Here is a 27083-nt window from a genome sequence, read left to right on the forward strand (position 1 = left end):
TGTTGAAGAGAATAAAAAAATTATTCACCAAAAAAAAGAGAAAAAAATATTATTCACCAAAAAAGAGAAAAAAAATTATTCACCAAAAAAAAGAGAAAAAAATATTATTCACCAAAAAAGAGAAAAAAAATTATTCACCAAAAAAAAGAGAAAAAAATATTATTCACCAAAAAAGAGAAAAAAAAATTATTCACCAAAAAAGAGAAAAAAAAATTATTCACCAAAAAAGAAAAAAAAATTATTCATAAAAAAAAAGAGAAAAATTATTCACCAAAAAAAAGAGAGAAAAAACTTTTTCCCCAAAAAAAGAGAAAAAAAAATTATTCACCAAAAAAGATAAAAAAAAAATATTCAAAAAAATGAATTTCTAAAATTTTAGATAATTTGAGCGCACACAAAAATTTTGTATGTGCGGAGTTTGTGAAAAAAAAAATTTATGTAAAAAAAAATTGAATTTCGGATAAAAATAAAAAAAGAATTGGTCATTGTTAATTCACCATATTCTTTCGAAATTAAGCACACTTTTTTTATATAATGCCGACCAAAGTTATTATAATTGTCGTCATAATTTAGGCTAGGGCCTAGGGATCAAAGATGCTTATTTAGGGAAGATTTGAATTTCGGGAGTTAACGTGGTTAAGAATTAGTGATCGAATTCGTGATACAAACAAAACTACGATTTATGATATCTCAATTATTATAGTGGAGATTAATATATATATATTACATGATCATAATTATTTTAAAATAAAAAGCGAAATAAAATCCGCTTAATACACATATGAAAATTAAAAGGGGTATGTACGAAACCTGATCCAAACCAAATAAATAATAAGAATATATTTATACAAAAAAAAATTAAAGAACTGAAAAAAAAACAAAAAAAATTCGGTTTAAGAAAACCGAAAAATTTAAAATACCGATGGCCAGCCAAGCCGCCAAGGAAGCTTCCATATATACTTTCTGATTATTTGTCTACCACTAAATTGTGAATATAATACACTTAAATCTTCTTCATGAATCCAACGAAGTGCATCGATTGAAAAAACAATAATTTCCCTTTCTTTCCGTGAAGTTGTCAATGATATTGTTGAAATATTTCTCTTAAATTTACGTCCATTCCGTCATTACAAACATATAACTTCCATTTGATGACTTTTGTGATTTGGCCTATAAAAATATTTACTGTATTTGTTAAAATAAAAAAATTCGATTATTATCGAATGATCGATGCTAATCAATATTCAGACGTAAAATTGAAAAGTTTTACAAAACCTTTTTATCATCATAATTGAAGAGAGGCACATTTGCGCAAGAGAAAAGGATTTATTTGCTGGGAGGATGTGATGTACAAATTTTTTATTCAAGCTGTCTTATGTATGATTACGTTAAAAAAAAGTTATATTTTTATATTGAAAGCTGTAAATAGAAACAAAAAATTTAGTTGTTTGTCTTAACAACATGAATTATAAATCAGTACCTTAAAAATTGTAAAATGAAATTTCGGGATAACTTTAATGTCAGATAGTCTTAACTCTTAACCTACATAAACAATAAAAATATCTTTGTTCGGTAATAAGGCCATATAAATAAAATAGTTCGTTTCTCATGAATATAAATAGTAAAAAGTAATCCGGCCGTTCGGGAAAATAATTTATTTTAAAAAAAAATTAGACGATTTCTGAAATATGATTGGTTAAAAAAAAAGTAAAAATTTTTTTCCTACTCGGGAAAAAAATTTATTATTTTTAAAAATTTTTTTTTCCTATCCGGTGACCCGCATGAAAAATTTAAGATCGATTAGTAATACAAAAAAACCCTTAACTATATAAATTAAATAATAATAAAAAAATATTTATTTTAAAATTTTTTGGACCCGGCCGGTATCATGTGATTAAAAAAATAAAAAAAAGTGTTTTTCGTGACGTTCATGTGACCTGGCCGCTGATGAGAAACTAACAATTTTATTTATATGGCCTTAAATATTAAGTATATGTTTTTTTTAAGGTCGTAGTGAATTTTTTTAAAAAATACATAGTGCCATACGATGGTAACAAATACAACTAAGGATTTTATCATCTGAAAAATTTCGTGGATAGGTAAATATGTAGGAATTTTTGTTAGGTCAGAAAGTTTTAGTAAACGACTTTATATTAAAAGATTTTACCGAATTTTTTGATGAATAATACATTTATTAGCTAAACATTTAATATAGTGAATGATGTGAAAATTCAAATTACGTTTATCTTTATTATATTAGATAAACTTTTTTAAGCTTTCTATATTTGAAATATCCAGTAAATTCATGTTTTATATAATGTATGTTTGATAAAAGAAAATAAAAATAAATTAAGAATATTAAATAAATAAATAAATAAATAAAAATGATGAATTCTGAAAATCATTAGTAAATTTAAATATCAAAATGTAGTATAATCTATAATTTTAAATTAAAGGAATTAGATTAAGGTAATACAGATTTAGTATTTTACTTACAGTATATAGTATTTACTTACTTTCATCAATGATACATTTTTTAGAATTCATATCGATATTCAATTCAAATTCAAATTCTTTCGTAATATAATCTAAACGAACGAAAACAAAAAAAAAAATTTAATTTATTTAAAATGAAGCGTAAATCGCATTAATTGCAAAGATACAAAATATTTTACCATTATTTTCATTTTCGATTAATTTAATCTTTTTAATAATTTTATCTGGAAATATTTTATCTAAATTAATAAATATTGAATAGAGTTTATATATAAAAATTTGACTTTTATTCATACCTCCATTATCAATTTGATTGTCTTCAAACTTTCTTTTGACTTAAAGAGGAAATTTATTAATATTGCTTAAATTGTATTAATTACACTAAATAAATAATTACCATTCAAAGAATTATTGTTTCTTTGGTGACAATGAAATAAGTCTAAATAGTAATGAAGTAGAGTATAATTATTAATTTTTTTTATTAAAGTTTAATCTTCCGTGTTATTATATTTACCAATTTCTGCAGTTATAGACTGGCTTCTTAAACTTCTTGTAGATATTGTAAACATTGCAGATTGAATCATACTACTCAAAGGCCTACTTCTATAAATAGCACCTGGATCATTTGCCGAAACAGGTCCAATGTCTGATGATTTCATAATTTCACAATTATAACCGTTCATTTTACCAATTCTATTATATATATCAGTAGCTACTGGTCTTTTATTAGGATCTGAATTCCAGTATTCTTTCATTAATTCAATATATGTTTCGGGTGCATTTGTAACAATTGGTGGTCTTGAACCAATAAATATTTCTATTATAAGTTCTGCATCATGACTTCTATTCCAAAAAGGTCTTCTACCTGTCATGAACTCCCACATAATCATTCCTAAACTATATATGTCTGATTCTTTGGTATATTTTTGTCCTTTAAAAATCTCTGGAGCCATATAAGGAATGATACCATAATTATCTTCATTATTATCATCATTTGCAGCTTCAGTTGCAGATTTACTTAATCCCAAATCTCCTAAATATAACTTATTCTTACCATGAAAAAATATATTTCCACTATGAAAATCTCTATGTAAAATATTTGCATGATGAATTTTAACAAGACCGATTGCTATTCTTCTTAAATTGTCCAATTTTATCCTCCAATCCATATTATAATAATCATTGGTTATATAATTTGCCAGATCACCTGATTTATAATATGGCATAATGATCATAATATCTTTTGTAACGGGATCTTGAGTAATTCCAAAATATTTACTAACATAATTGAAATGATCATAAAACTTTTCAAAATTTCTCTTTTTCCAATTTAAAGAAAATTCATGAAATATCCTGAGCTAAAATAAAAAACTGAAGTTTATTAAATTACTTAACTCAAATTTAGTTAAATTTATTTGATAAATAATTACAATATAATCACCTCATTTAACTTTTCAGATGTGATGTCTTTAGAATTTTTAAGCTTTTTAAGAACAACTTCATAATTTTTATTACAAGCAGGTTTACAAAAACTTAATTTTTCTTTATTCCATTTAGTTATTATTGGGCCATCAATCCAAATAGCTTTATAAACTTTACTAAAACCTCCTTCAGCAATAAATTTTACATCTTTAAATTGGTTATAAGGTACAAACACCATTTTTCCAGCTAATTTATTGCTACTAGTTAGTGTATGCATGATAAAATCATCAATAACTTTGTTTCCACTTGGTATATATACCGATTTCGCTTTATAACAAACGTGACAAATCTGATGATTTTCATCTAAACGTTTCCTTTTTTTGTTACATTCGCTGCATACTATCATCATCATTTTACGCATTTTACTTTTATGATTTTGTTTAATTGTGGTTTGTATTGGTATACCTAAAGATGTGTTGTCTGATAATAAAAAATCAATTTTGTGTTTATGATTTATTAATTGTCCCATCATTAATTTTTGAAAAAAAATTATTTCTTTTGTTTGAGACAAAAAGCCTAAATATATATATTTTCTTTTAAGCAATTTTAATCCGAAGTCTAGAAAATTCTATAATAATATAATATTCGTAGTAGAAGTTTCTAATTATGAGAATCGTGCTAAGGAAGAATCTACTAGAACTGCAATATGGAAAGAATTTTCGAATGGACTTTCCATCAAGAATTCTAAAAGATGCGGCGTGAGTGGATCACATACTTACTTGTACAGGTACAACGTGACATAATTTCATAATTAATAAAACAGTTATGACTTATGACGTACATACGAGATACAACGTACAAAAACATTTACTCCAATCTCTTTTTAATAATACAAAGTAGTACTAATCATCAAATCTTCGGACTTATTGCTTATAATTTACCAAAATAAGTAAGATATTAATCAGTAAAATTTGTACGTTCTTGAAAGAATATTCCAAGTTAAATAATGATTAATATAGTAAACTTTATAACTAGAATAAAAAATTTCATGCAAAAGTAATATTAAAGCTAAATCTTTTTATACTTTTAATACTAAAATTTAGAACATAGATAACTTTACAACAGGAAGTTAACATTTTTTTTACCTGGAATATTATTTTCGTTCTTAACTAATGGACCGCCAATATAAAGTGTTTCAGTTATTATAAGATTTGATATATAAAATGACGTCATCATAAACTACAGCAATAGATACCAATAATTATTCATTTTAGGTATCCTTATTATGACATAGTAGCTTATGGGTTACGTAAAAATGACTCATTAACTGTCAAAAGCATCTGCATAATTAAACTAATGTTCGAACAGTTTGCCTTGTTTTCCCATCAATCACCAAAATTAATGAAATAATCAGGAAGCTAGCGTCTAAATCAAGCGTAGCTTACAGCTTACTGTTCTCTCATATTTTTAAAATAAAATTTTTTCGATAACTTTACTATATAACTTCAAATATATTATTATAGGAAAATTTAAACGTTTATTCTGTATAAATCTCTATAACGATAGTAGTTATATTTCGTATTATATATCTTATTTTATATTTAGCTATGCTAAAAACAACAAGAAGCGATATTATGAGGCAATATTGATGATAGTTTAAGGTCATTCCGGACCGCAGTCCCTAATATTATAATACCCAATCAGATAAATGTAATAGTTTAACGTCATTCCGCCGGATCACAGTAAATAAAAATACTTGAAAATTTTATACACTAAAACTAAATATAATACTGCGTCCCACAATTAATAAATTCACTATATAAGTTCAGATATTACAGTCGTTACACCGTATCCTGATTTGTCGATCATCCGGGTCCAGAAATTTTTTAATAAAACTCGGAAAAATAACAAGAGTTTTTGTTTTCTTTCTTTCTTTTTTGTGGCTATATTTCAATGAAACAGTTAACTTGAAATATCTAATATCTCGTAGTAATACCTTATAAACTATATTTATCCTTATATCTGTAAGTCTGCTACGTTTCACGAGGCACGAGCGCAAGATTCGTCACGTGATATCTCTCATATAACAAAAAGTTTATCATATTCGATTTTTTATTCTTTCGCTTAACGTTCAAATTCAAATAATAAAAAAAATGGATGATAACAAACTTTTACGTGAAATTTTAAATGATGAAGAATACTGTGATGTTATTATTGAGGTCGGCAATGATCCTCATGTAAAAATATTTCATGCTCATATGGTTATCTTGCATTATCGTTCTCAATATTTTCAAAGAATTTTATCAACTAATAAAAAGAAAAATGATGGAACTTTGACATATATCAAATTATCAAATATTTTACCTGAGATATTTCAAATAATTTTAAGGTAATATTTAAATTAAAATTATATACTGTAACTATTGATTTTTTTTATTTTATTAATTTTATTAAATCTAAAATTATTAATTTTAGATATATTTATTGTGGTAATCTACCCTTTAATGATTATGATGCTTCAGATATAATTAAAATTCTAATTGCTTCCAGTGAACTTTGTCTTCAAGAATTAATTACAAGTTTACAATCCTTTATGATCGAAAAAAATACGAGCTGGATAGAGAAAAATTTATATTTTGCTTATCAAACAAGTATTGAAAATAATTCTTTAGTGGAACTACGAGAATATTGTACTGATTTAATAACAAATGAACCAAATAAGTTATTCAAATCACCAAATTTCCCTTCAGCTTCAGAAAATCTTTTGATTTCAATCATTCAAAATGATAACCTTCAAATAAGTGATGTTCAAATTTGGGAGAATATTCTTAAATGGGGACTTGCTCAAAATCAAGAACTTCCTTCTGATATTACAAACTTTTCAAAAAATGATTTCAAAATTTTAAAGGATATCTTACAACAATATATTCCATTTATTAAATTCTACAATTTTACATGCAAGGAATTTTCTGATAAAGTACTACCTTACAAAAAAGTTTTATCAAAGGATTTATATAAAGATTTATTAAAAACTTTTCTAACACTTTCGGAATCTGATAGAGAACTAAGTGATATTAACCTAAGAACTGTTGATTCAAAAATTATTACGTATAAACATGCTGAATTAATTTCAAAATGGATCAATAGATTAAATATTACGGATGAGTTGACTTCTCCATTTGAATTTAAATTATTATTTCGCGGATCTCGTGATGGACTTACAAGAAATAAATTTCATAGAATTTGCAATAATAAATCTCGCACCGTAACCATCATTAAAGTAAAGGACAGTAGTGAAATTCTTGGAGGATACAATCCAATTGAATGGAAATCTGATGAAAGTTATGGAACTACTAAAGATAGTTTTATCTTCTCTTTTAGTAATAATGATGGAATTGAAAATTATATTTTAAGTCGTATAATGAATGAAAAACATGCTATATTTAATAGTCCTTATTATGGTCCAACATTTGGTGAAGGTGATCTTATTTTATGGTACTTATCATTTTATTGTAATTATTGTGTAAAAACTTCCTATATAAACCCGATTAGAAAAACTGGAAATGTTTTTACTGTGGAAGAATGTGAAGTATTCCAAATCATATAATTGAAGGTTATATAATTTAACAGATATATACTATACTTTTCTAATAGTGATTAAATATTGGAACAATACTGTAGATTTACTTATAAAACAAAATATAGAGTTCTTACAAAAAAAAAATAACTTTGCAATTTCGATGGTTTGCACTGACACTAAAAAGGAATATTTCAAAGAAGTGAACTTATCCCCATTGCTTGTAATTTATTCATCACATTTGCTTTCCTTTTATTTATCTTTATTGCTTATTAATTTCTGTATTATTTTTCAAATTGCGAGAATTGATAATTAAAGATTTTTAGTAAATTTGTTTTATTGCTTACCATATATCTATAATTGCTAAACATGTATAAATATTTTATTTCCTAATTAGAAATTTTGAAAATATTTTAATCTTTAATATGTTTACGTCTCGTTTCTATTTACATTTGATTATCCAATCGTCTAATAAAGGAGTGGCAAAGTACATTTGACATTAAATATAAAACCTATGGGATGACGCTTTATTAAACCAACTAATGATTTAATGACTATAGCATTTACTTTTTTCTTAAAATAATAATTGAATTGGTAACACGTTCAAAGGTATAAGCAGCAACATGTTCAAATCACAAAAATAGATGGAATAAATTTTTAAAGGCATAGAATAGTTATTTGAATAGTTTAAATACAGTATATTGATCGTCCTACCTTTTATTAAATGATTATTACAACCATTTTAATACAAAGAATGACCAGGTTATTTATTGATAAATATAAAATATTATTTTTAATAATATTTACATTTTTTTTTATCTCTTAAATCGATCAGCCAGAATAAATTGCAAAGATTATTTGTTAAATCACAAACAGATCGATTAAATTTTAATTTTGTTTAGTTATAATTATGATATTTATTATAAAAAAATTTAATTTCTAAAATTTTTAAATTTATTAAAAATTATTTATTAAAAATATCATTTTAATTCTAAAACAAATTATGTGTCGCTAAAAGGAAATTATTCGCTATTTAAAGTAAACCTAACATTCATTGAATTACACTTGCCCATAAAATTCACAAAATTAATTTAATCCATCCTGAAACTACCTAAAAATAGTACAATCAAATGTAATATCGAATTAGTAATCAAAAAAAATTGTCAATGAAATCCATACAATCAATTCATTTAAGCAAAGAGTTGATCCTAAAAAAAAAAAAATAAAATAAAAAATTTAACGAATAAATTAACATTTTTATTAGTAGTCTAAAAAAGAATGGTACCAAAAATCGAAAAAAAAGATTATTAGATAATATTGGCTGAAATTATTTTTATTTGGTTTCATTCAAATTGAAAATTTCCTTTTTTTATGTCGATCAATAATGTAACATGGTGTTTTATTTTTATCATCAGATTACTACATATAGAATTTTTGTATCAAATTTTTGAATGTTACATATGCACAAGGGCTTATTTGTTTATTTGTTGAATAAATTTATCCGAACTCCGTAATTTTAAAAAAATTTTTTTTTTACGTTTCATTTTATTATATGGTTAACGTTATCTTTGAATACACTTAATATATACAATTCAAATTAATTTAGTACGGAAATATCAGAAATGAACCCTAAAGAAAATAAAAGAAATTTATGAAAGAATGTTTTTGCTAGTATATATCAGGTAAAACAATTTATTTTATCATTTAATAATATAACATGAATAATAATGTTTTTTTAATCATTTATCTTTAAAAGTACCATGTTACAATTTCTACTATTGGTTCAACTACTGAATCAGCAGAAGAGATAGATGATAAAGTAGTTTATATGGAAGATTTAGAAAAAAGAAAACAAGTATATGGAATATGTGGAGAATGTAATGAACCTGGCACAGGATCTAAATGGTGTCAACCTTGTAATGCTAAAAGATTTAAGGATAACTTTAAAAATTGGACTGGTGGAAATAAAGATATTGATGAATTTATACAACAATCACAACTTAATGCTGTGTACTATAAAAAATATCTTGAATGGATACCTTTTGAAAATTTTAAAGTTATTACTTATATTACCAAAGGTGGATTTGGTAAAATTTATTCGGCTGAATGGTCTGAAGGATGTATTTATTTTTGGGATATTGAAAATCAAAAATGGATTAGGCATAGCAGAAAAGTTGCATTAAAAAGTTTGGATAATTCATCTTGTATAAGTGCAGAATTTTTAAATGAGGTAATTAAAATAAGAAAGGCAATCTATTTAATTTTATTTTTTATTTATATATTAAAAATTTCACTTTCAATATTTTCGTTAGATTAAAACTCATCTTCAGATTTATCTTTATAATGTTATTCAATGTTATGGAATAACTCAAGATCCAAATACCAAAGATTATATGATGGTTTTAGAATATTGTGAAAATGGAAATTTGAGAAATTATTATATGAATAATGAATCAAGTTATGGTCCAAAAATTGAAGAATTAACGCGAATTGCAAGTGGACTTCTAGATATTCATAATGCTGGAAAAATTCATAAAGATTTTCATTCAGGCAATATATTATATGATATGGGTTATCCATATATAAGTGATTTAGGAATGTGTAAACCAGCAAATAATGAAAAGCAATTAGTTAAACAAGAAGGAATTTATGGAGTATTACCTTATATGGCACCAGAAGTTTTACGTGGATATCAATATACAAAAGCATCTGATATTTATTCATTTGGAATAATGATGAATGAATATATATCTGAAGAAACTCCTTATAATAATATTCCTCATGATTATGCTTTATCTATTAAAATATGTAAAGGACTTAGACCAAATATTTTTAAATATACACCAAAATTACTTGCAGATTTGATTACTAAATGTTGGGATGCTAAAGCAGAAAATAGACCAACTTCTAAGGAAGTGTATAAAGAACTTGAAAAATTGTTCATTGAACAATCTAAATATCATTCTCAAATAAATGAATATGATGATAAAATCAAATTAAGCAGAACAAGTGAAAAAAGATCTAATAACATTCAAACGCATCCACAAGCAATCTATACTAGTAGACTTTTAAATTTTGAAAATCTTCCAGAACCAATAAATTCAGGTAATTTAATTTAACTTACACTTTGATAACCAAAAAAAAGGTTTACATTACTAATAACTTTATATTTTAATAGATGCTACTAAAACAACATTACGTAAGTAATTATTATTTATAACCAATATAAATTTTTGTATTGTTTTTAATATTATGTTAATTAATTCATAGATTCAGAATGTTTAGATTGTCAATTAGACGAATTAGGTAAGATATTTATTCTTTAGTTCATTATTTTGCTTAATATTTATTAATTTCAGTTACTTATTTTGTAGATCTTAATGAAATCAATCAAGATGAAGAAAATAATATTGAATGATTTTTTTTATAAGAATCAAAGAATTTAGTTTAACTAAAATTATATTATCATTAAATTATTTCTTTTATACTAGTTATTATTTATAGTTTTGTATGTAATATTTTGGTTTAATAAAAATAAATTATAAATTGGTTAGCTATTGATTGTTCATTTATAGCAAATCAATTTTATCATTAAACTACCCAAAATATTAATTGCAACTTTATTTTTGACGTAAAAGATTTAATATACAGTACGTAATGTAATTTCAAATTAAATTATCAATTATTGAATTATTTTTTTTTTACTTGATTATATTTAAACGAACAATGATTTTGAAATTTTTTACAAAAATGGTTTAAAAGATTTTAATTATTGAATTATAAATTGGAAAATTACACTGAATCACTTAAAATATTTTTGATTGCAAAATAACATAAAACATAATGGAAAAACTGAACAAAAACACTAATGAAGGATTATTAAATTAAACAAAGACCAAAAATGAAACAAATCAAAACAATAAGATAAAAAGTGAAACAAAAATAGAGAAACCAAATGATAAAGTTGAATCGACAAAAAATGAAACAAAATGAAAATATAATTGAAAAGAAATCCGAGCATAAAGTACTATAAAACAAATATAAAATGAAAGTCTAATAAGTGATAATAACTCTCATCCAGATTATTTATCCGGATTGATCCAGATTCTTTATCCGGGTCAAAAATCCAGATAGAAACCGAAATCCGGATTGGTTTTACAACTGATCAGCAGTACAAATTTGTGTAACATTAAATTTTGTCCGGTGGCTAAACTATTTTCCGATGTCACGTGATATATTTTCGGCCAGAATTACAAATTTGGCCAAAATTATCTAAGACCGCTAAATTTTCATAATTACAGACTATTGTTTGACATTTCTTTGAAAATTAACTAATTACGAAATTTTGGATAAACAAGATATTTTTATATACAGATAAAGATTACTATAGATAGATGTGTTGGGTTAGTAAGGCAATGTTTAAAATGTTAAAAAGGATTTGTTTCTTCTTTCAAAAATTAAAGAATCATTTGAATCATATTATACAATATTAAGATTTTAATTTTTAAAAAAAGTTGTTGTAATTATATAATTATATAAATTTTATAATATTTTAATTTTTTGTAATTTGATTTGAATAATTTTTCATTTAAAAATAATAATTATTATTTCATTGTAAAAAAAATAATAAAAGTTTTTTTTTTGAATGTTTGGGTAAATATGAATATTTAAAATATTTGTCTATGGTCGCACTTTGATGAAAAAAAATATATACTTAATTCTATAAATAATTTGTAAATCTTATTATATAAAGTTACGGTGCTATGCAAAAAAAAAAATAAATAAAGATTCATCTGGATTCTGGTTTAAACTGGATATTTTTCATCTGGATTAAATTCAGATGAAAACCACAAATCCAGATATCTGATTGACAACAATCACAACTTAATGCTGTGTGCTATAAAAACTATCTTGAATGGATACCTTTTGAAAATTTTAAAGATATTGCTTATATTACCAGAGGTGGATTTGATAAAATTTATTCAGCTGAATTGAAGGATGCATTATTATATTGGGATATTGAAGATCAAAAATGGAAAAGGTATAGCATAAAAGTTGCACTAAAAAGTTTGGATAATTCACCTTGTATAAGTGCAGAATTTTTAAATGAGTAGCTTCATCAAGTTTACTGTGATTATAGAGACTCCATCAAAAGGCTTTGAAGAATGGTCATTCCCGAAGGTGTGTCAGCTTTACGGACTCAGCGAATCAGAGGATCCTTCATATCTGTCTTTCCGCCTTTCACTTATGAGTGCAAAGACCTGGAAGATGATTTTTCTCAGGAAATACTTAGAAATCTTATAACCAAACTGAAGGCCCGTCTCAAGTCCATTCCAATCAGTGGAAATGAAGCATCGAAATTGCAATACGTGTGTTCTTACCTTGTTGCAAATGCAAATCTATATGAAGGGAAATTTGAACTTCAACCAGAAAAAAATATCACAGGGCCTAATGGACACGGACCAGTTGATTTTGCAATAGACTTATTCCAAACTGCAAAAACTGTTGGTGTAATAGAAGTAAATGACAAGGATTTTTTTAAGGGTATTGCTCAGAATGCTGTACAACTTGAATCAGCCTTATCAAACCGTAAGCGTAAAGCAAGTAAGATGGAAGAAGGAGATACTTTTACGGGAAAGACTTTTGGAATTATTACAGATGCAAAAGTATGGTATTTTATGGAATGTTCGTACAATAAGGGGAAGCCATCGTTTAAGCTATCAGAACTGTATGCAAATTGCAAAGATTAGGATTTGCAAGCTAAGGTGGAAAAGGTCCTCAGACATATTGCATAGTTATTGGACTCAGCTCTTGACATAGGCAAAGAGAGGGAAATAAAAAAGGTAAGGTCGATAGGCAATCTTGCGAGAAAGTCAAATTAGAAATTAGGTTTTAGGATATAATTTTAAGGAGTTGTTCCAATTATGTAATTTGTTTTACGTGTATACTTTTTTATAAATTTTTGTGTTATATTTTTGTGTTACATCAACAATACACACAACACTGATCGTGACAAAATGTTACAGTTTTCTTACTGCATGCGGGACAACTTATGTGAACGCTTATTCTTAATTCTAAATTTTTACATGATTTTTGATCTTCACGGTTACACCTATAAAATATATGTACTTGTTTATCTTATAAGGATATCAAATTGTATAAATTACTACGTCGATACCAGGTATATGATTTGCTGATGTTTTCTAACATAAAAAATTACATCAAACTCAAATCCCATTCTAATATAATTTAGTCACTAAAACTTATAACAATAATCAAGTGAAATATGAAAACATTACAGAAGTAAGAAATGGCTATATTGACCTTGATTTACTGAAGGAAGTTAATATCAAGAGATATATTAGTTTGTGTTTCTTAATACGCCTGGCGTCAAAAATTTTTTTATTTTGAGCGGATCTATTGATTGGATCTTCATGTTAGATCAAGTTAGTGTAATTCACTAATTCACATTCCAAATTTGATTATGGAAAGGTGATCCATCTCAAATTTATTTTCAGATTATTCTCATTTAGCAATTTGAGTTCGTGATATCATTTGACTTTGCTGTTTTACTTGAACAAGGCTTGATTATACTCATTAGCTGAGCCACTTCGAATTCTTACATACTGTATATACTATTTAGTGATTTTTGGATTTGGATTGTTCTTTTTCAGTTATATTATATCGAAAAAAGTCTTTTATTTTGGTTGTATTGTCATATTGTCGTTATGCTATGTTATTACTATTACACTAGAGGTCTATTGGATAATATACACAAAAAATTTTTCTACGAACCAAGTAATCAAGTGATTATTGAATTAAAAGTGTACAATTTTTTTCATTTATATTTTCCTTTTTTTTTGACTTTCTATTTGACTTTCCATTCTCCTTCTCTTTCGTTCTCCCCTTCTTTTTCGCCCTCCCCTCCCCTTCCCTTTTCGTTCTCCCATTTTCCTTTACTTCCACTTTTTCTGATTCATCTTCATACTTTCTCATGGTATTTTTCATTCAGCACATTAAAAAATGTGAGATGATCTGGTTGAAAAACACATGATGCATTACTACGATCAATTATTCCAATGAGTTGTTGTTGCTTTTCAGTTATTTGGTCATGTTGTTGTTTATAAATGGTTGAATCTAGGCTTTTTTGTTCTTAAATTATGTGTATCATTTGTAATAATAGGGATTTGATTGAACACATCTGCTGGGTATGCAACCAATACCCCAATAGAACCAACTTTTTAACATAGTTCTATTACTTTTTGAATGGTGGATCTGTTCGATTTCTCATTAGTAATCTTTCCATCCTTTCTTTTATAAAACATTGTTGGATGAAGTCCATTTAGCACATTTTTACTTATCTTAACTGAATAATGCAGTTTGAGTTGAGCGAATACAGGAACCACAATTTGATTCTCAAACTGAACAAAGAAAATCAAATCAGGACCACAAAAGAAATCCAGGAAATAGAATGTTGGATGCAACTCTGGTTTTTCACTAAAGAACTTATCAAGTTTGTAACCTGTGGTTGAATTTGCCACTCGTTTTACAGGTGATCTAACAATCTTTGGCGATCCCACGAATGTATCAGGAAAATCATTGATACCAACAAACATTGGCATGTTTCTAATATTAGTAGAGCCATCGAATTTTTTTTCAAATTCCGTTGTTAAGTATGTTTCCCATAAGAAACCACATGAACTTGCGTTATTAACTTTAGACATTGTACTAAGAATTTCCTTCGGTAGACTACCATAATCATTAAAAAAGTTAAATGCAGCCTCAAGAGCAAAGGGTTCATCCACCAAAGCAACCAAAAATCCTCTTCTGCACGTGCGTAAAACATTAAGTCTGTATTTACACTTGAAGTATACATCGCACATAGTGTGGAATGCATCATTATTGTTTATGTATTTTTCAAGGAATTGTCTGTGTTCACTTTTAAGGAAATTTTTGAATACTTTATCAGGTTCTAAAAAGTTTATGAGACATAATAAAATAAGTATTATTATCAGAAACCTTCGCTAGTTACTGAAAAAAGATATTGTACCTTGTGTAATTCCTTGCTGGAGAGACGCGAGAAAAAAAATGACGTCAGGTTAAATTGATATTTCGTTTCTTGTTTGAGAGGTAAATTGGAAGACAGTTACCAGTGGTGTGGTGGCGGGCTGGGGCAGTTGGACGATGATGTGTATGTGCTCCATACGAATATCAGAAAAAGATGTAACAACATTCCAAGATTCATCTAGCTCCTCATCTCCTAATTCTTTTAACGATTTCTAGACGAGGGTCCTCCTTAAGTTTATCATGTTTGCCATTTTTTTTTCTGGTTGGAATGCTAACTTTCCATAATATAAGCATATTGGGGTTAATTTGGCCGAAGGAATCCTATTGCTCACAATATATCATTTTCTTGAGATGACCAATGGTGAGAATATTAAAAGGAATTTCGCGACTACTGTTAGTATTAACATCGCAAATGTCAACCGAAAACTTAAGAGTGCTACAGCCAAACACTGAATTGTTATCCCATTAACCTTCATCATTACAAACAGAATAGAAGAAAAGTTATGTCCTCGTTGTGAGAAATTTAATGAAGATTGGGAACACATTTGGATTTGTGAAGCGAATGAGGTAGAAGTAAGTCTTTTGATTAAGAATTCGATTTATGAATACAAACTAAAGCTAATAGAAGAGAAAAAGCAGAGATAGTGAGAGATAAATTTCGAATTTATTAGAATTTAGAACACCCGTCAATGGTTCTATTAGGTAAGAATAGATATTGGGAATTAATACGAGGGATATACAACCAAAATTTTAATAAAATAGCAAAGGGAAGGAATATAAAAAAAGCTATAGAGAACCTTTGGTGTTTTTGTTACGATCAGATTAAAATAAAAATTTGGAAAAAAAAGATGTGATAAGATTTATGAAATAGAGAAAGAGCGAGGGATAACAAAAAAGGATTTAAAGAAAAAGAAAGTAAGGTCAAGGGAGAAAACATCAGGAGAAGAATTAGAATTAGAAGGAAAAAATAATAATTTAAAACAACGAAAAAGATGAGAACGATAAAAATGAAAAAAAAATTAATTAAAAATATAAAGATAGTACCGAAGGATAAAATGATAGGTCACATAACAGATGGGAATACGATCAAGCATAGTTGGTCAATGATAAATAAAATAGTTTAGTTATTAAATTAGAGTAGATTATATAATTATTTTTATAGATTTGGATTGAACTTAGTTATAGAGGATATCGTAATTTTATGTAATCAATTTTATAATTGTTCTTAATTAATAAACGCGTTACTATTTTTTTTTTAAAAAAAAGGGATTAAAAATGAAATTTATAGAAAGCTTATTTGTGTTGTTATTAATTAATGCATGATCAAAAACGTCAGAATGATAACACTATCGGTCACAGGGACTCATTGGTTGATGAAAACGGTCACTACGTGGCCCATTTTCATCCAATAATTCGGTCCTGTGACCGATATAGCTCATCCCTCATCCAATAACTATTTAATAATTTCAATAAATTTTCAGTAAAACCAAACACACAAACCTTTACATAGTTTATCATTTCTCAAAAAAATAATTTAATTAGGATTTCATTAACAATCTAAATAATTATCTGCAAAATGATATTCTAGAAATTACCTTGACAAATCGAATAACTATTTAATATAAAATGAAACTAAAAAGAAAAAAAATTATAACTGTAAAATTTTATTTTTTTTTTCAATAAATTTATGCATCATTATATTGAAAAAATTGGGAATATATTTTTTTTTCATAAATAATAATATAATAGGGTTAAATCTTCAATAATTATTTTATAATTCATCAGAGAATAGAAATTTCTATGATTTTCCAAATGCTCACGAAATTTCATGATCGATTGCGTTATTAGTCATGTGTTTAAAGCATAGGTTTAACGTTACACATGACGTAACAACTAAGTTATTAAGGTTTGGCCATTGACAAATTTGAGAGTTGATCCTTTCTCATTTCTTTTTTCGCCAACGTTAAAGTAAAAAAAATGGAAGATAGTAAATTATTACCAAAATTATCGCAAAATTTGCTTGAAATTTTAAATGATGAAGAATATTATGATATTACCATTGAAGTTGGTAATGATCCAAATGTAAAAATATTTCGTGCTCATATGGTTATTTTGCATTATCGTTCTCCATATTTGAAAAGAATTTTATCAACTAATAAAAAGAAAAATGATGGAACTTTGTCTCATATTAAATTGCCGAATATATCACCTGAAATTTTTCATATAATTTTAAGGTAAAGAATAAATTATTTCAAATAGTTAATAATTTTAATTTTTTTTTTTAATTTATATAATTTTTTTATTTTAGATATATTTATAGCGGAAGACTTTCTTTGAATGAATATGATACTTCAGATATAATTAAAGTCCTAATTTCTGCCAGTGAACTTAGTCTTCAAGAATTAGTCACATGTTTACAATCCTTTTTGATCAAAAACAAAGCAGATTGGATGGAGCAAAATTTCAATTTCATTTATCAAACGAGCTCTGATAATTCTTTTGTGGAACTTCAAAAATATTGTACTGATTTAATAACAAAAGAACCAGATAAGATATTTAAGTCACCAAATTTCTGTTCAATTTCGGAAAGACTTTTAGTCTCAATTATTCAAAATGATAACCTTCAAATGAAAGAAATTCAAGTTTGGGAACATGTAATTAAATGGGGACTTGCTCAAAATCCAGAACTTTCTTCTGACATCACAAAGTTTTCAAAAAATGATTTTATTATTTTAAAGAATACTATTCAACAATGTACTCCTTTTATTAAATTTTATAATTTAACTTCTAAAGAATTTATTTCTAAAGTGGTACCCCATAAAAAAATTTTATCAAAGGAATTATACGATGATTTATTAAATACTTATTTAAACCTTTTAGATCCTGATAGTAAGCCAAGTGATAAATCAAAGCCTAATATAATTAAAGAAATTAAATTAAGAACTGTTGATTCAAAGATTATTACATATCAGCATACTGAATTGATTTCAAAATGGATTGATAAATTGGAAATTTCAGACGAGTTAACTTCCTCATATGATTTCAAATTATTATTTCGCGGTTCTCGTGATGGATTTTCAGGCGATAAATTTCATGAAATTTGCGATAATAAATCTCGCACTGTAACAATCATTAAAGTGAAAGACAGTAATGAAATTATTGGAGGATATAATCCAATTCAATGGACATCTGAGGGTGATTATGGGACTACTATTGATAGTTTTATATTTTCTTTTAATAATAATGATAGAATTGAAAATCATATTTTAAGTCGTGTAATGAATGAAGATCGTGCTATTGTTAACGATCCTTATTATGGTCCATCATTTGGTATATTTGACATTATTATATGGCCTAAATACGGTGGTAATATTTGTAAAAAATGTTCTTATGAAAAACCAATTAGAAAAACTGATGGCAATTTTACTGTGAAAGAATGTGAAGTATTTCAAATTGATATTTAACTTTAACAATTCGCTCTTAGATTTTTAACTCTTTCTACTTTACTTAAAAGATATGAAATACTGAATAAACACAGTAATTTTAACATATTATCATATAAAGTTATATGTTGTACTTTCTAATTATAAATAAATTATTTATTGAAATATAAGTTCAGCAATTTTCAATAATAAATTCAATTAAAAAAATTTTTTAGACTAATAAATATTTGTGTTTTATAATACTATTTTTAAGCTTATTATTTGTTGCAAAATTATTTTTACATGAAATACTCTAACATATAGTTTGTTGGCAATAGTTCTTCTTTGATCCGAACTCTTTAAATGAATATATATTTATCAGTGAATAATATTAATCAACTTGGACGAATTGTATTTTTGAAAATGTTACTCTTGTCTGTTGCGTGCTGGCACATTATTTAAAATTAAGAAAACTAGGCTGTAAGATCAAATACTGTATATATACGAAACAGGAACTCAAAAACGGTCAGCAACCTTTTACTACTATCTGAAGTTAAAAGAGACAAGTGTCGTGATGATATTAGTTTGATGACGATCTTTGGACTCGTGTACCATGTTAGTATGGGAAAATATAACATGAGTTACAACGGGTATCGTCTTTCGTACATTTAATAAAAATATTTTACAGTTTAATAAAAATATGAAATAATCAGACAAAAAATGGGAAAATGTAAATTTAAATGAAACAAAATGAAAATCGAATTTGACAGTGTGAAAAAAGTAAAAAAAATATTACTTTAAAAACTTAAAAACATTAATAATCGTTTCAAATTATGTAAATAACACTTATACGATTAATTATTAATATAAATTTCGGTTTGTGTTCATTGTATTTTATTGCATTTTGTTATTTACTTATTATTTATGGCAAATTATTCATAAATAAATCGTTAAATGTTAAAATAAAAGTAGTTTTTATGAACATAATATTGCAAGTTTAAATCATCTTTCATTGGTTGGTATTAAACTTATAACATTTTTTTTATTTTTAAACGTGCTTGGAACTTTAATAATCATTAAATTTTCTTAGTTGCATTCAAAAGTTTATTATTATGTTTTTTTTTCTCTTGAAAAATTCGATATCTTGCTGTGCTACATTATTGTATAAACCCAAAAAATTCCTAGGATTTTTTTTTTATTGCACAGTTAATTTATCCGTATATTCTTATCCTAAGACACATGCAGCAACTGCGATGACACATTTGATCACAAAAAAAAAAAAAAAATTAATATCTTAAAGCTAATTTTAATCGTAACAGCTTCACAAATTTTTACCTAAACGAACGTTACAATGACTTTAAAATTTTTGGAAGAGTTATCTAATGATTATGATAAACTTTTTGAAACAAAAATAGGATATGATGTTGTCATCTATGCAGGAGAAGAACAAAACATTAAAGAAATTCATGCTCATTCAAATATTTTGTGCATTAGATCAAAATATTTTCGTACAGCATTTTCTAATGAGTGGGCTGAAAAAGAAGATGGAAAATTTATTTTTAGAAAACCAAATATTTCACCTCACTTATTTAACATAATTCTAAGGTAATAACATAATTCATATATATATATAATTTTTTCATTTCATTTATTTTGTTTTAAATATCGTTAAAAAAAAATAATAATAATTTTTTTTTCTCGGATTTACAGTATTTATAGTGGAAATATTGAATTGAAAAATTTACAAGGATCAGATATATTGAAATTATTGATAGCCGTGGATGAACTTAATATTCAACAATTAATTCCTCATATCCAAGAATATCTTATTAAACATCAAACTGAATTTTTATATCAAAATCCAATTGATATTCTTGAAATTATTTATCAACATGAAACATTTACAGATTTGTGGAATTTTTATCTTAAAGAACCCAAAATTTTATTTAATTCTGATAAATTTATTAACTTAAAAGCTCCATTATTGGAATTATTGTTAAAAAGAGATGATTTAAATATGGATGAAATTGAAATTTGGGAAGGTTTATTGAAATGGTGTTTTTCTCAACAAAATATTGATAATGATCCGATAAAATGGAGTAAAGATGAAATTACGAAAATTGAGAGGTCGCTAAGTAGATTTATTCCACTAATTAGATTTTATGATATCGAAGCTAGAGATTTCTTTTATAAGGTTTATAATTATAAGGATATCTTACCACAAGACTTGATTCATGATCTTTTAGAATTTCATATCGTTCCCGACATGAAACCTAAAACTAATGTATCACCACCAAGAAAACCAAATTTAAAGTTTATACTTGATTCAATCTTAATTCACTCAAATTATATTCCTCTTTTTGCTTCATGGATTGATAGAAAAGTTTCTTCACACTATAATAACAAAGATATTCCTTATGATTTCAAATTATTATATCATTTATCAGGTCAGGATGAATTTAATGCTGCATCATTTCATAGAAATTGTGATAATAAAGGACCTACTATTTGGGTAGCAAAAGTTCGAGGTTCATCACAATTAATTGGAGGATATAATGGATATAATCCACATGATTGGAGCGGAAGTGATAGTGATGATTTTCTATTTAGTTTTACAAATGGAAAGAATATTTCTACTGTTAACTTAAGTTATATTAAACATCCAGGACATGATTTTATATGGTCAGATGGTGATAATGTTAGTGCTAATTACTATCCCAATATAGATATTCCAAGTGGTTTTAATTTTATATTAGATAACTATGAAGTATTCCAAGTAATTAAAAAATAAAAATAAATATATAAAATGCTTCAACTTTAATTATTTTTAATGATATTAATTAACTTTTAAAATCCTAAAGTTAGATAAAATGATAAATAATTAAAAATAAAAATTATAATATTAATTCATAAAGAATATACATTTATTAAATTGCATTTGAATTTGTACGTTTGGAATTCTTAAATAAAAGATATCAAATTTAAGAGCATATTTAAAATATAAATTTATTGAAATTATCAAAATTGTGATATTGATCCTCGCGATATACAGTACTTTCAAAATCAATTAACATCATATAAAATCATTAATGATTGTTATGAAAAAAATCTTTTATTTATTTATAGTTTTAAGAAGAAAAAGAAAATAATTTCCATTCTATTTTTTACTAAACATATTATCGTAACTTTTTTAATTTCTACTAAACATATTATCGTAACTTTTTTCTATTTTCTAATACTATCAAAATATTTCGAACACTTCACATTCTTCTATATCAAAATGCATATCTCTTCTAATCTGTTTTTCATAAGAATTTCGTATACTACAATTACCTGAAAATCCAAATATAATAAGATCACCGTCACCAAATGTTGGACCATTAAAAGATCCATTAAATATTGCATTATGATTAATCATTACACGACTTAAAATATTAGATTCACTTCCATCATCATCATTAATTTTAAAAGAAAATATAAAACTATCTTTAGTAATTCTATCACCACCATAAGATTTCCATTCAACTGGATTATATCCTCCAATAATTTCTTCACTATTTTTCACTTTAACAATCGTTACAGTTTGAGAATGATAATCACAAATTTTATGAAAATTATCACGTCCAAGTCCATCACGTGATCCACGATATAATAATTTGAATTCGTATGGAGAAATCATGTCATCTAATCTATCGATCCATTTTGAGATTATTTGAGTATGTTTATATTTAATAATCTTGCTTTTTACAGTAAACATTTCCTTGGTTGGATTATAATTAGTATTCAAGAAAAATTTTAATAGATCAAAATATAATTCTTCGGGTAGTATATCTTTATAAGGAAGTACATTATTTAAAAATTCTCTTGGTGTTAAATTGGTGAATTTTATAAAAGGAATCCATTTTTGTAAAGTATTCTTTAAAATTTTGAAATCATCCTTTGAATAATTTGTTGGATCAGAGGGTAATTCTGGATGTTGGTCAAGTCCCCATTTAAGAACGTGTTCCCAAACTTGAATATCACTTATTTTAAGATTAATATTTTGAATATTTGATAAGCAATTTGCTCTTTCCACGATCAAAAAAGATTGTAAACATAAAACTAATTCTTGAAGACAAAGTTCACTAGCAGCATCCAAGATTTTAATTATTTCTATAGTATCATATTCTTTCAAAGAAAGTTTTTCACCATAAATATATCTAAAAATAAATAAAATAATCGAATAATTAATAAAATTAATAAAATTAATTAAAAATATATATATATATATCAACAGTTTAAATTTTTATAATACCTTAAAATTATTTGAAAAATTTCCGGTGAAATATTAGGTAATCTAATATGTACCAAATTATCATAAACTTTCTTTTTATTAATTGACAAAATTCTTTTTAAATAAGGTGAACGATAATATAAGATGACCATATGAGCGTGAAAGGATTTTACATGAGGTTCATTACCAACTTCAATGACAATATCATAATATACTTCATCATCTAAAATTTCAAGTAAGTTTTGTGTTAATTTTTGTAAAAATTTATTTTCATCCATTTTTTTTTTTATGATTTATTTTATTTTTATTTTTTTTTTGAACGTAAACGAAAGAAGAGCGAAGAAAGAATTAATTCAAATTCCCAAATTTGTAAAATGGCCAAAAAACCTTGCATATTTATTTGTTATATTTTTGTGCAACGACAAATTTTTTTCTTTATTCTCAATTTCTCATCGATGCAAATATCACGTGGAATATAACTTTAACTGGATGTTGAGATGTTGAGTTACAACATTTTGAGAAACAATCTTATCTTCTAAGTCAATGACCTGACTGCGTAATTATTTGTCACTCGGGATCGATTTTATATAATATTTGCATGGTTATAAAAAATCGATAGATTTTATTATATTTACCATCACGTTTTTCAAAAGCACAAAATATGTAAGTAGTATAATGTAAATATTTATTTTAACACATTATAAATACGAATTTCAAATAAAGTTATTAAAATATAATACTATATGTAACGTATCGCATTTTTTTTTTCGGGTGAACAAACAAGCACCAAAAAAATAATCCTATAAAACCTATGATTCAATAATATTTCCCGTTAATTTAACTCGTAAATCATTTTTATTCGATAATTTAATAAATAATTCATGCATAATTTATAATGTCATAATTAACGAAAATTCATTAGTGGACCCACCAATCTTAGTTCTGACCAAATTTTTCGCAGGAAAAAATAGTGCCTATAAAACGAATTTTCATTAAATAAACAAACAAAAATAGCATCAAAAATGGAGTCAGTATACAATTTTACAGAATATAGATATAGGTAAACAAAAACTTTATATCAGAAAATATTCGTAAACACGACTCGTAAGGTAAAATAACGTTTAAGGGAAGCAAACGAGAAACGGTACTTAACGGGGTAGAAGAAAAATTTATAGAGTCAATACAAAAGTTTACAGGACTACAAAGAACAACTATTACAGCTTTGATATTATGTTGTGCTAGAACGTCCTTCGACATATATACTGACGAAATAAAAAGACTTTCGAACGACGCGAGAATGACTGCGGCAGGCACATGAAGAGATAAGACAAATAAGGAAAAAATTGTAGAAGGAAAAGAACGAATAATAAGAAAGAATTATGGTGTGATAGATGAATTAAAAAAGAGAGCTTTTTACGGAAAGACAAAAGGTGAATAAACTAAATAAGGATATGTTGCGAACAAAGAAATTAAAGAACGAGTTGGGGGAACAACTCAATAAAGCTAGATCATCGTTGAACAAGACTAATCAAGATCAACATCAACAAAAAAAAAAGAGTTGGTCACAGATATTCCAATTTTGGTAGACGATCAGACAAAGAAAAACCATGCGACATATTTTTCTACGACATACTTCCGAAGTATTGGAAAGATGAGGATATAGTGAATCAGTTGTCGAAACTAGGAAAAATTTTAGTATTAGTGAAGGTGCAACACAAATACAAATCTGTTAGAGCAAATATTTTATTGAAAGAAAATTTTTGAAAACAAGTTTTTGTACAATTCTTTCGGTGTTGGTATTAACAAACATTGGATCAGATGATATAGAGGCGAAAGTACGGTTAAGGAGAGGAAGGAGCGTGATCGTTGGCAACTAACAAGAGATCTAATTGATGAGGGGATGGAGTAATGTAAAAATAATGAGTACGAGTTCATTGGAAAAATAGGTCGAGACGCGTGACGCGTCAATTGGCAAATTCTTAAAATATCAAAAAAATGAAAATTATAGCATATCTTAAGGATCAAAAAAAATATGGAATTAGCGGTGGAAAAGTCGATAGCAAATGGTGATATAGACAAAATTTGAAAGATTAGGAACAAAAGAAGAAAGAGGAATTACAAAAAGATTATAAGTAGAGAACGAAAAAAAGGCAAGACGAGGACGATGAAAGAATTTCGACAGAATCTTTGTTTGATACGCCGCCTCAAAGAGTCTTTTCTGAATTGGAAGGCATTGGCAAGTATCAAAATACAAAAAATATCAACAAAGGGAGTTCAGCGGATGATAAAGGGAAACCGTCGCTAATAACTGAAGATACAGTAGTGGACACAATTAATAGATTCAGGAAAGGAGTAGAAAAAGAAGTGAATGAAGAGAAGAAGGTAACAGACAAGAAACTACAAAAGGATAACGTTTCAACAGAAAAGGTGGTGAAGATTAAGATTATTAACGAACAAAGAGATGGAAAGAAAAATAAATAGAAAATTCCATATCGACGTTTTAAACTCTCGCCACTTTTATCCGAAGAAAGTGAAGTGAGATTTCAGAAAAGATGGAGAGTGGGACGGAATAGATAGATTGAGTTAGTTTGAGTCACGTGATTTTACCTTAAAAAAAAGATTTCCAACGAAATTTGTCATAAGGATTACTAATGTTTTTGTTTTTGTTTTTTGCTTTATTTATTTTTTTTATTTTGTATTTCAATCAAAAGTTAATAAATTGTCTAGACTAGCAAATTTTTAGTCTTATATTTAGCATAGATGTTTATGAGGAAGATACAGGCACGGGATTAAAAAGCGAGAGTCGAGTTTGGTTTTTGAAATTATTTTTTCATCTAACACGATGCCACTGGTAGCGTATATATAATAATAGCACACAAGATTAGGCTCTGATAGGATTCGCTGCTAAAATTTCGTGATTAGGTAATTAGTTAGGGCCGATAGTTATAAAAATAAAAAAATTTTATATAAATTAAAAAAATTTTAGTTACTTTATTTATCAAATTAACTTGGCGGGTTAATTGGTAGTTTAGGAATTTTCTTTTGTTTTTTCTTGGTTTTTGTATATATTCTTATTGATACTTTATTAATTGCATGAACGAAGCACTATTACTCTTTACGTGTACATGAAAGTTCCACGTTTGTGAGAATTGTTATACTAATAAAGTTTAAGATTCAAAAAAAAAAAAAATTCTTTAGTGCAGTAATAACCTTTCTAAGCATTTTTTAGGATAACCTTAAAATGTGAAGCATTTTTTATTATAACCCTCTCCCAACTCAATTCGGTAAATTGCTAATATTGATTAATATAAGTGACTTGGCAATTTAAAATTCCTTGTCACAGTTCGTTACATTAATGTTAACGTCATATTCAATCTTTACATGATAACAGGAAAAACTTTTAGTCAATTTGAAAATATTTTTATTGACCGAGAACGAAATGTTTCGTAAGCAAGGAAATGAAATAATTGTAAGGTACAGACCAATTTGTATTTATTTCATAATATTCGTTATCATTCAAAATTTCAAGTAAAATTTTTACATTTCATAACAAAAATAAGTCATAAAACAAACATTCCGATTAATAATTTAAACTATCATTATATAAAGATTGAAAGGATAAAAAATCTGGTATCAGGACATTTTGCCGGAACCCGTTTTGCCGAAGTCATTTCGCCGAAGGGATGTTTCGCCGAAGAGACGTTTCACCGAAGAGACGTTTCGTCGAAGGGACGTTTCGCCGAAACCGAATTTCATTTTGCCGAAGCCATTTACGCCGAATGGACATTTGCCGAAACATTATTTATTGCATTTGTTTATTTTATTG

General features: G+C 26.1%; 8 protein-coding genes across 8 annotated transcripts; 5 read left to right on the forward strand and 3 right to left on the reverse strand.

Moving 5' to 3' along the window:
• Positions 1-2420: 2420 nt before the first annotated feature.
• Positions 2421-4447, reverse strand: OCT59_001773 (uncharacterized protein; the record flags this gene model as incomplete). The annotated part of the gene is made up of 8 exons (XM_066144068.1): positions 2421-2437; positions 2517-2588; positions 2676-2720; positions 2793-2831; positions 2894-2935; positions 3011-3229; positions 3551-3854; positions 3938-4447. 8 exons carry the CDS (start codon positions 4445-4447, stop codon positions 2421-2423), a joined length of 1248 nt encoding a protein of 415 aa, XP_065995268.1.
• Positions 4448-6071: 1624 nt separating this feature from the next.
• On the forward strand, positions 6072-7525 carry OCT59_001774 (uncharacterized protein; the record flags this gene model as incomplete). Its single annotated transcript, XM_066144069.1, has 2 exons — positions 6072-6307; positions 6394-7525. The coding sequence occupies 2 exons, from the start codon at positions 6072-6074 to the stop codon at positions 7523-7525; spliced, it is 1368 nt and encodes a 455-aa protein (XP_065995269.1).
• Positions 7526-8773: 1248 nt separating this feature from the next.
• On the forward strand, positions 8774-10913 carry OCT59_001775 (uncharacterized protein; the record flags this gene model as incomplete). Its single annotated transcript, XM_066144070.1, has 8 exons — positions 8774-8776; positions 9154-9177; positions 9252-9400; positions 9656-9725; positions 9808-10600; positions 10674-10694; positions 10766-10801; positions 10870-10913. The coding sequence occupies 8 exons, from the start codon at positions 8774-8776 to the stop codon at positions 10911-10913; spliced, it is 1140 nt and encodes a 379-aa protein (XP_065995270.1).
• A 1747-nt stretch (positions 10914-12660) lies between these two features.
• Positions 12661-13245, forward strand: OCT59_001776 (uncharacterized protein; the record flags this gene model as incomplete). The annotated part of the gene is made up of 1 exon (XM_066144071.1): positions 12661-13245. One exon carries the CDS (start codon positions 12661-12663, stop codon positions 13243-13245), a length of 585 nt encoding a protein of 194 aa, XP_065995271.1.
• Positions 13246-14736: 1491 nt separating this feature from the next.
• Positions 14737-15699, reverse strand: OCT59_001777 (uncharacterized protein; the record flags this gene model as incomplete). The annotated part of the gene is made up of 3 exons (XM_066144072.1): positions 14737-15467; positions 15546-15561; positions 15646-15699. 3 exons carry the CDS (start codon positions 15697-15699, stop codon positions 14737-14739), a joined length of 801 nt encoding a protein of 266 aa, XP_065995272.1.
• Positions 15700-17539: 1840 nt separating this feature from the next.
• On the forward strand, positions 17540-19158 carry OCT59_001778 (uncharacterized protein; the record flags this gene model as incomplete). The annotated part of the gene is made up of 3 exons (XM_066144073.1): positions 17540-17796; positions 17871-18216; positions 18400-19158. The coding sequence occupies 3 exons, from the start codon at positions 17540-17542 to the stop codon at positions 19024-19026; spliced, it is 1230 nt and encodes a 409-aa protein (XP_065995273.1). The 3' UTR covers positions 19027-19158.
• Positions 19159-21966: 2808 nt separating this feature from the next.
• OCT59_001779 (uncharacterized protein) lies at positions 21967-23620 on the reverse strand. Its single transcript, XM_025313415.2, has 2 exons — positions 23279-23620; positions 21967-23183 (listed from the first exon to the last, which is right to left on the reverse strand). Exons 1-2 carry the CDS (start codon positions 23533-23535, stop codon positions 22226-22228), a joined length of 1215 nt encoding a protein of 404 aa, XP_025187413.2. The 5' UTR covers positions 23536-23620; the 3' UTR covers positions 21967-22225.
• A 1632-nt stretch (positions 23621-25252) lies between these two features.
• OCT59_001780 (uncharacterized protein) lies at positions 25253-25738 on the forward strand (the record flags this gene model as incomplete). Its single annotated transcript, XM_025331464.2, has 2 exons — positions 25253-25323; positions 25408-25738. 2 exons carry the CDS (start codon positions 25253-25255, stop codon positions 25736-25738), a joined length of 402 nt encoding a protein of 133 aa, XP_025187414.1.
• Between the last annotated feature and the right edge of the window lie 1345 nt (positions 25739-27083).

The sequence above is a fragment of the Rhizophagus irregularis genome, chromosome 10, assembly GCF_026210795.1.
Source record: "Rhizophagus irregularis chromosome 10, complete sequence".
NCBI lineage: Eukaryota > Fungi > Glomeromycota > Glomeromycetes > Glomerales > Glomeraceae > Rhizophagus > Rhizophagus irregularis.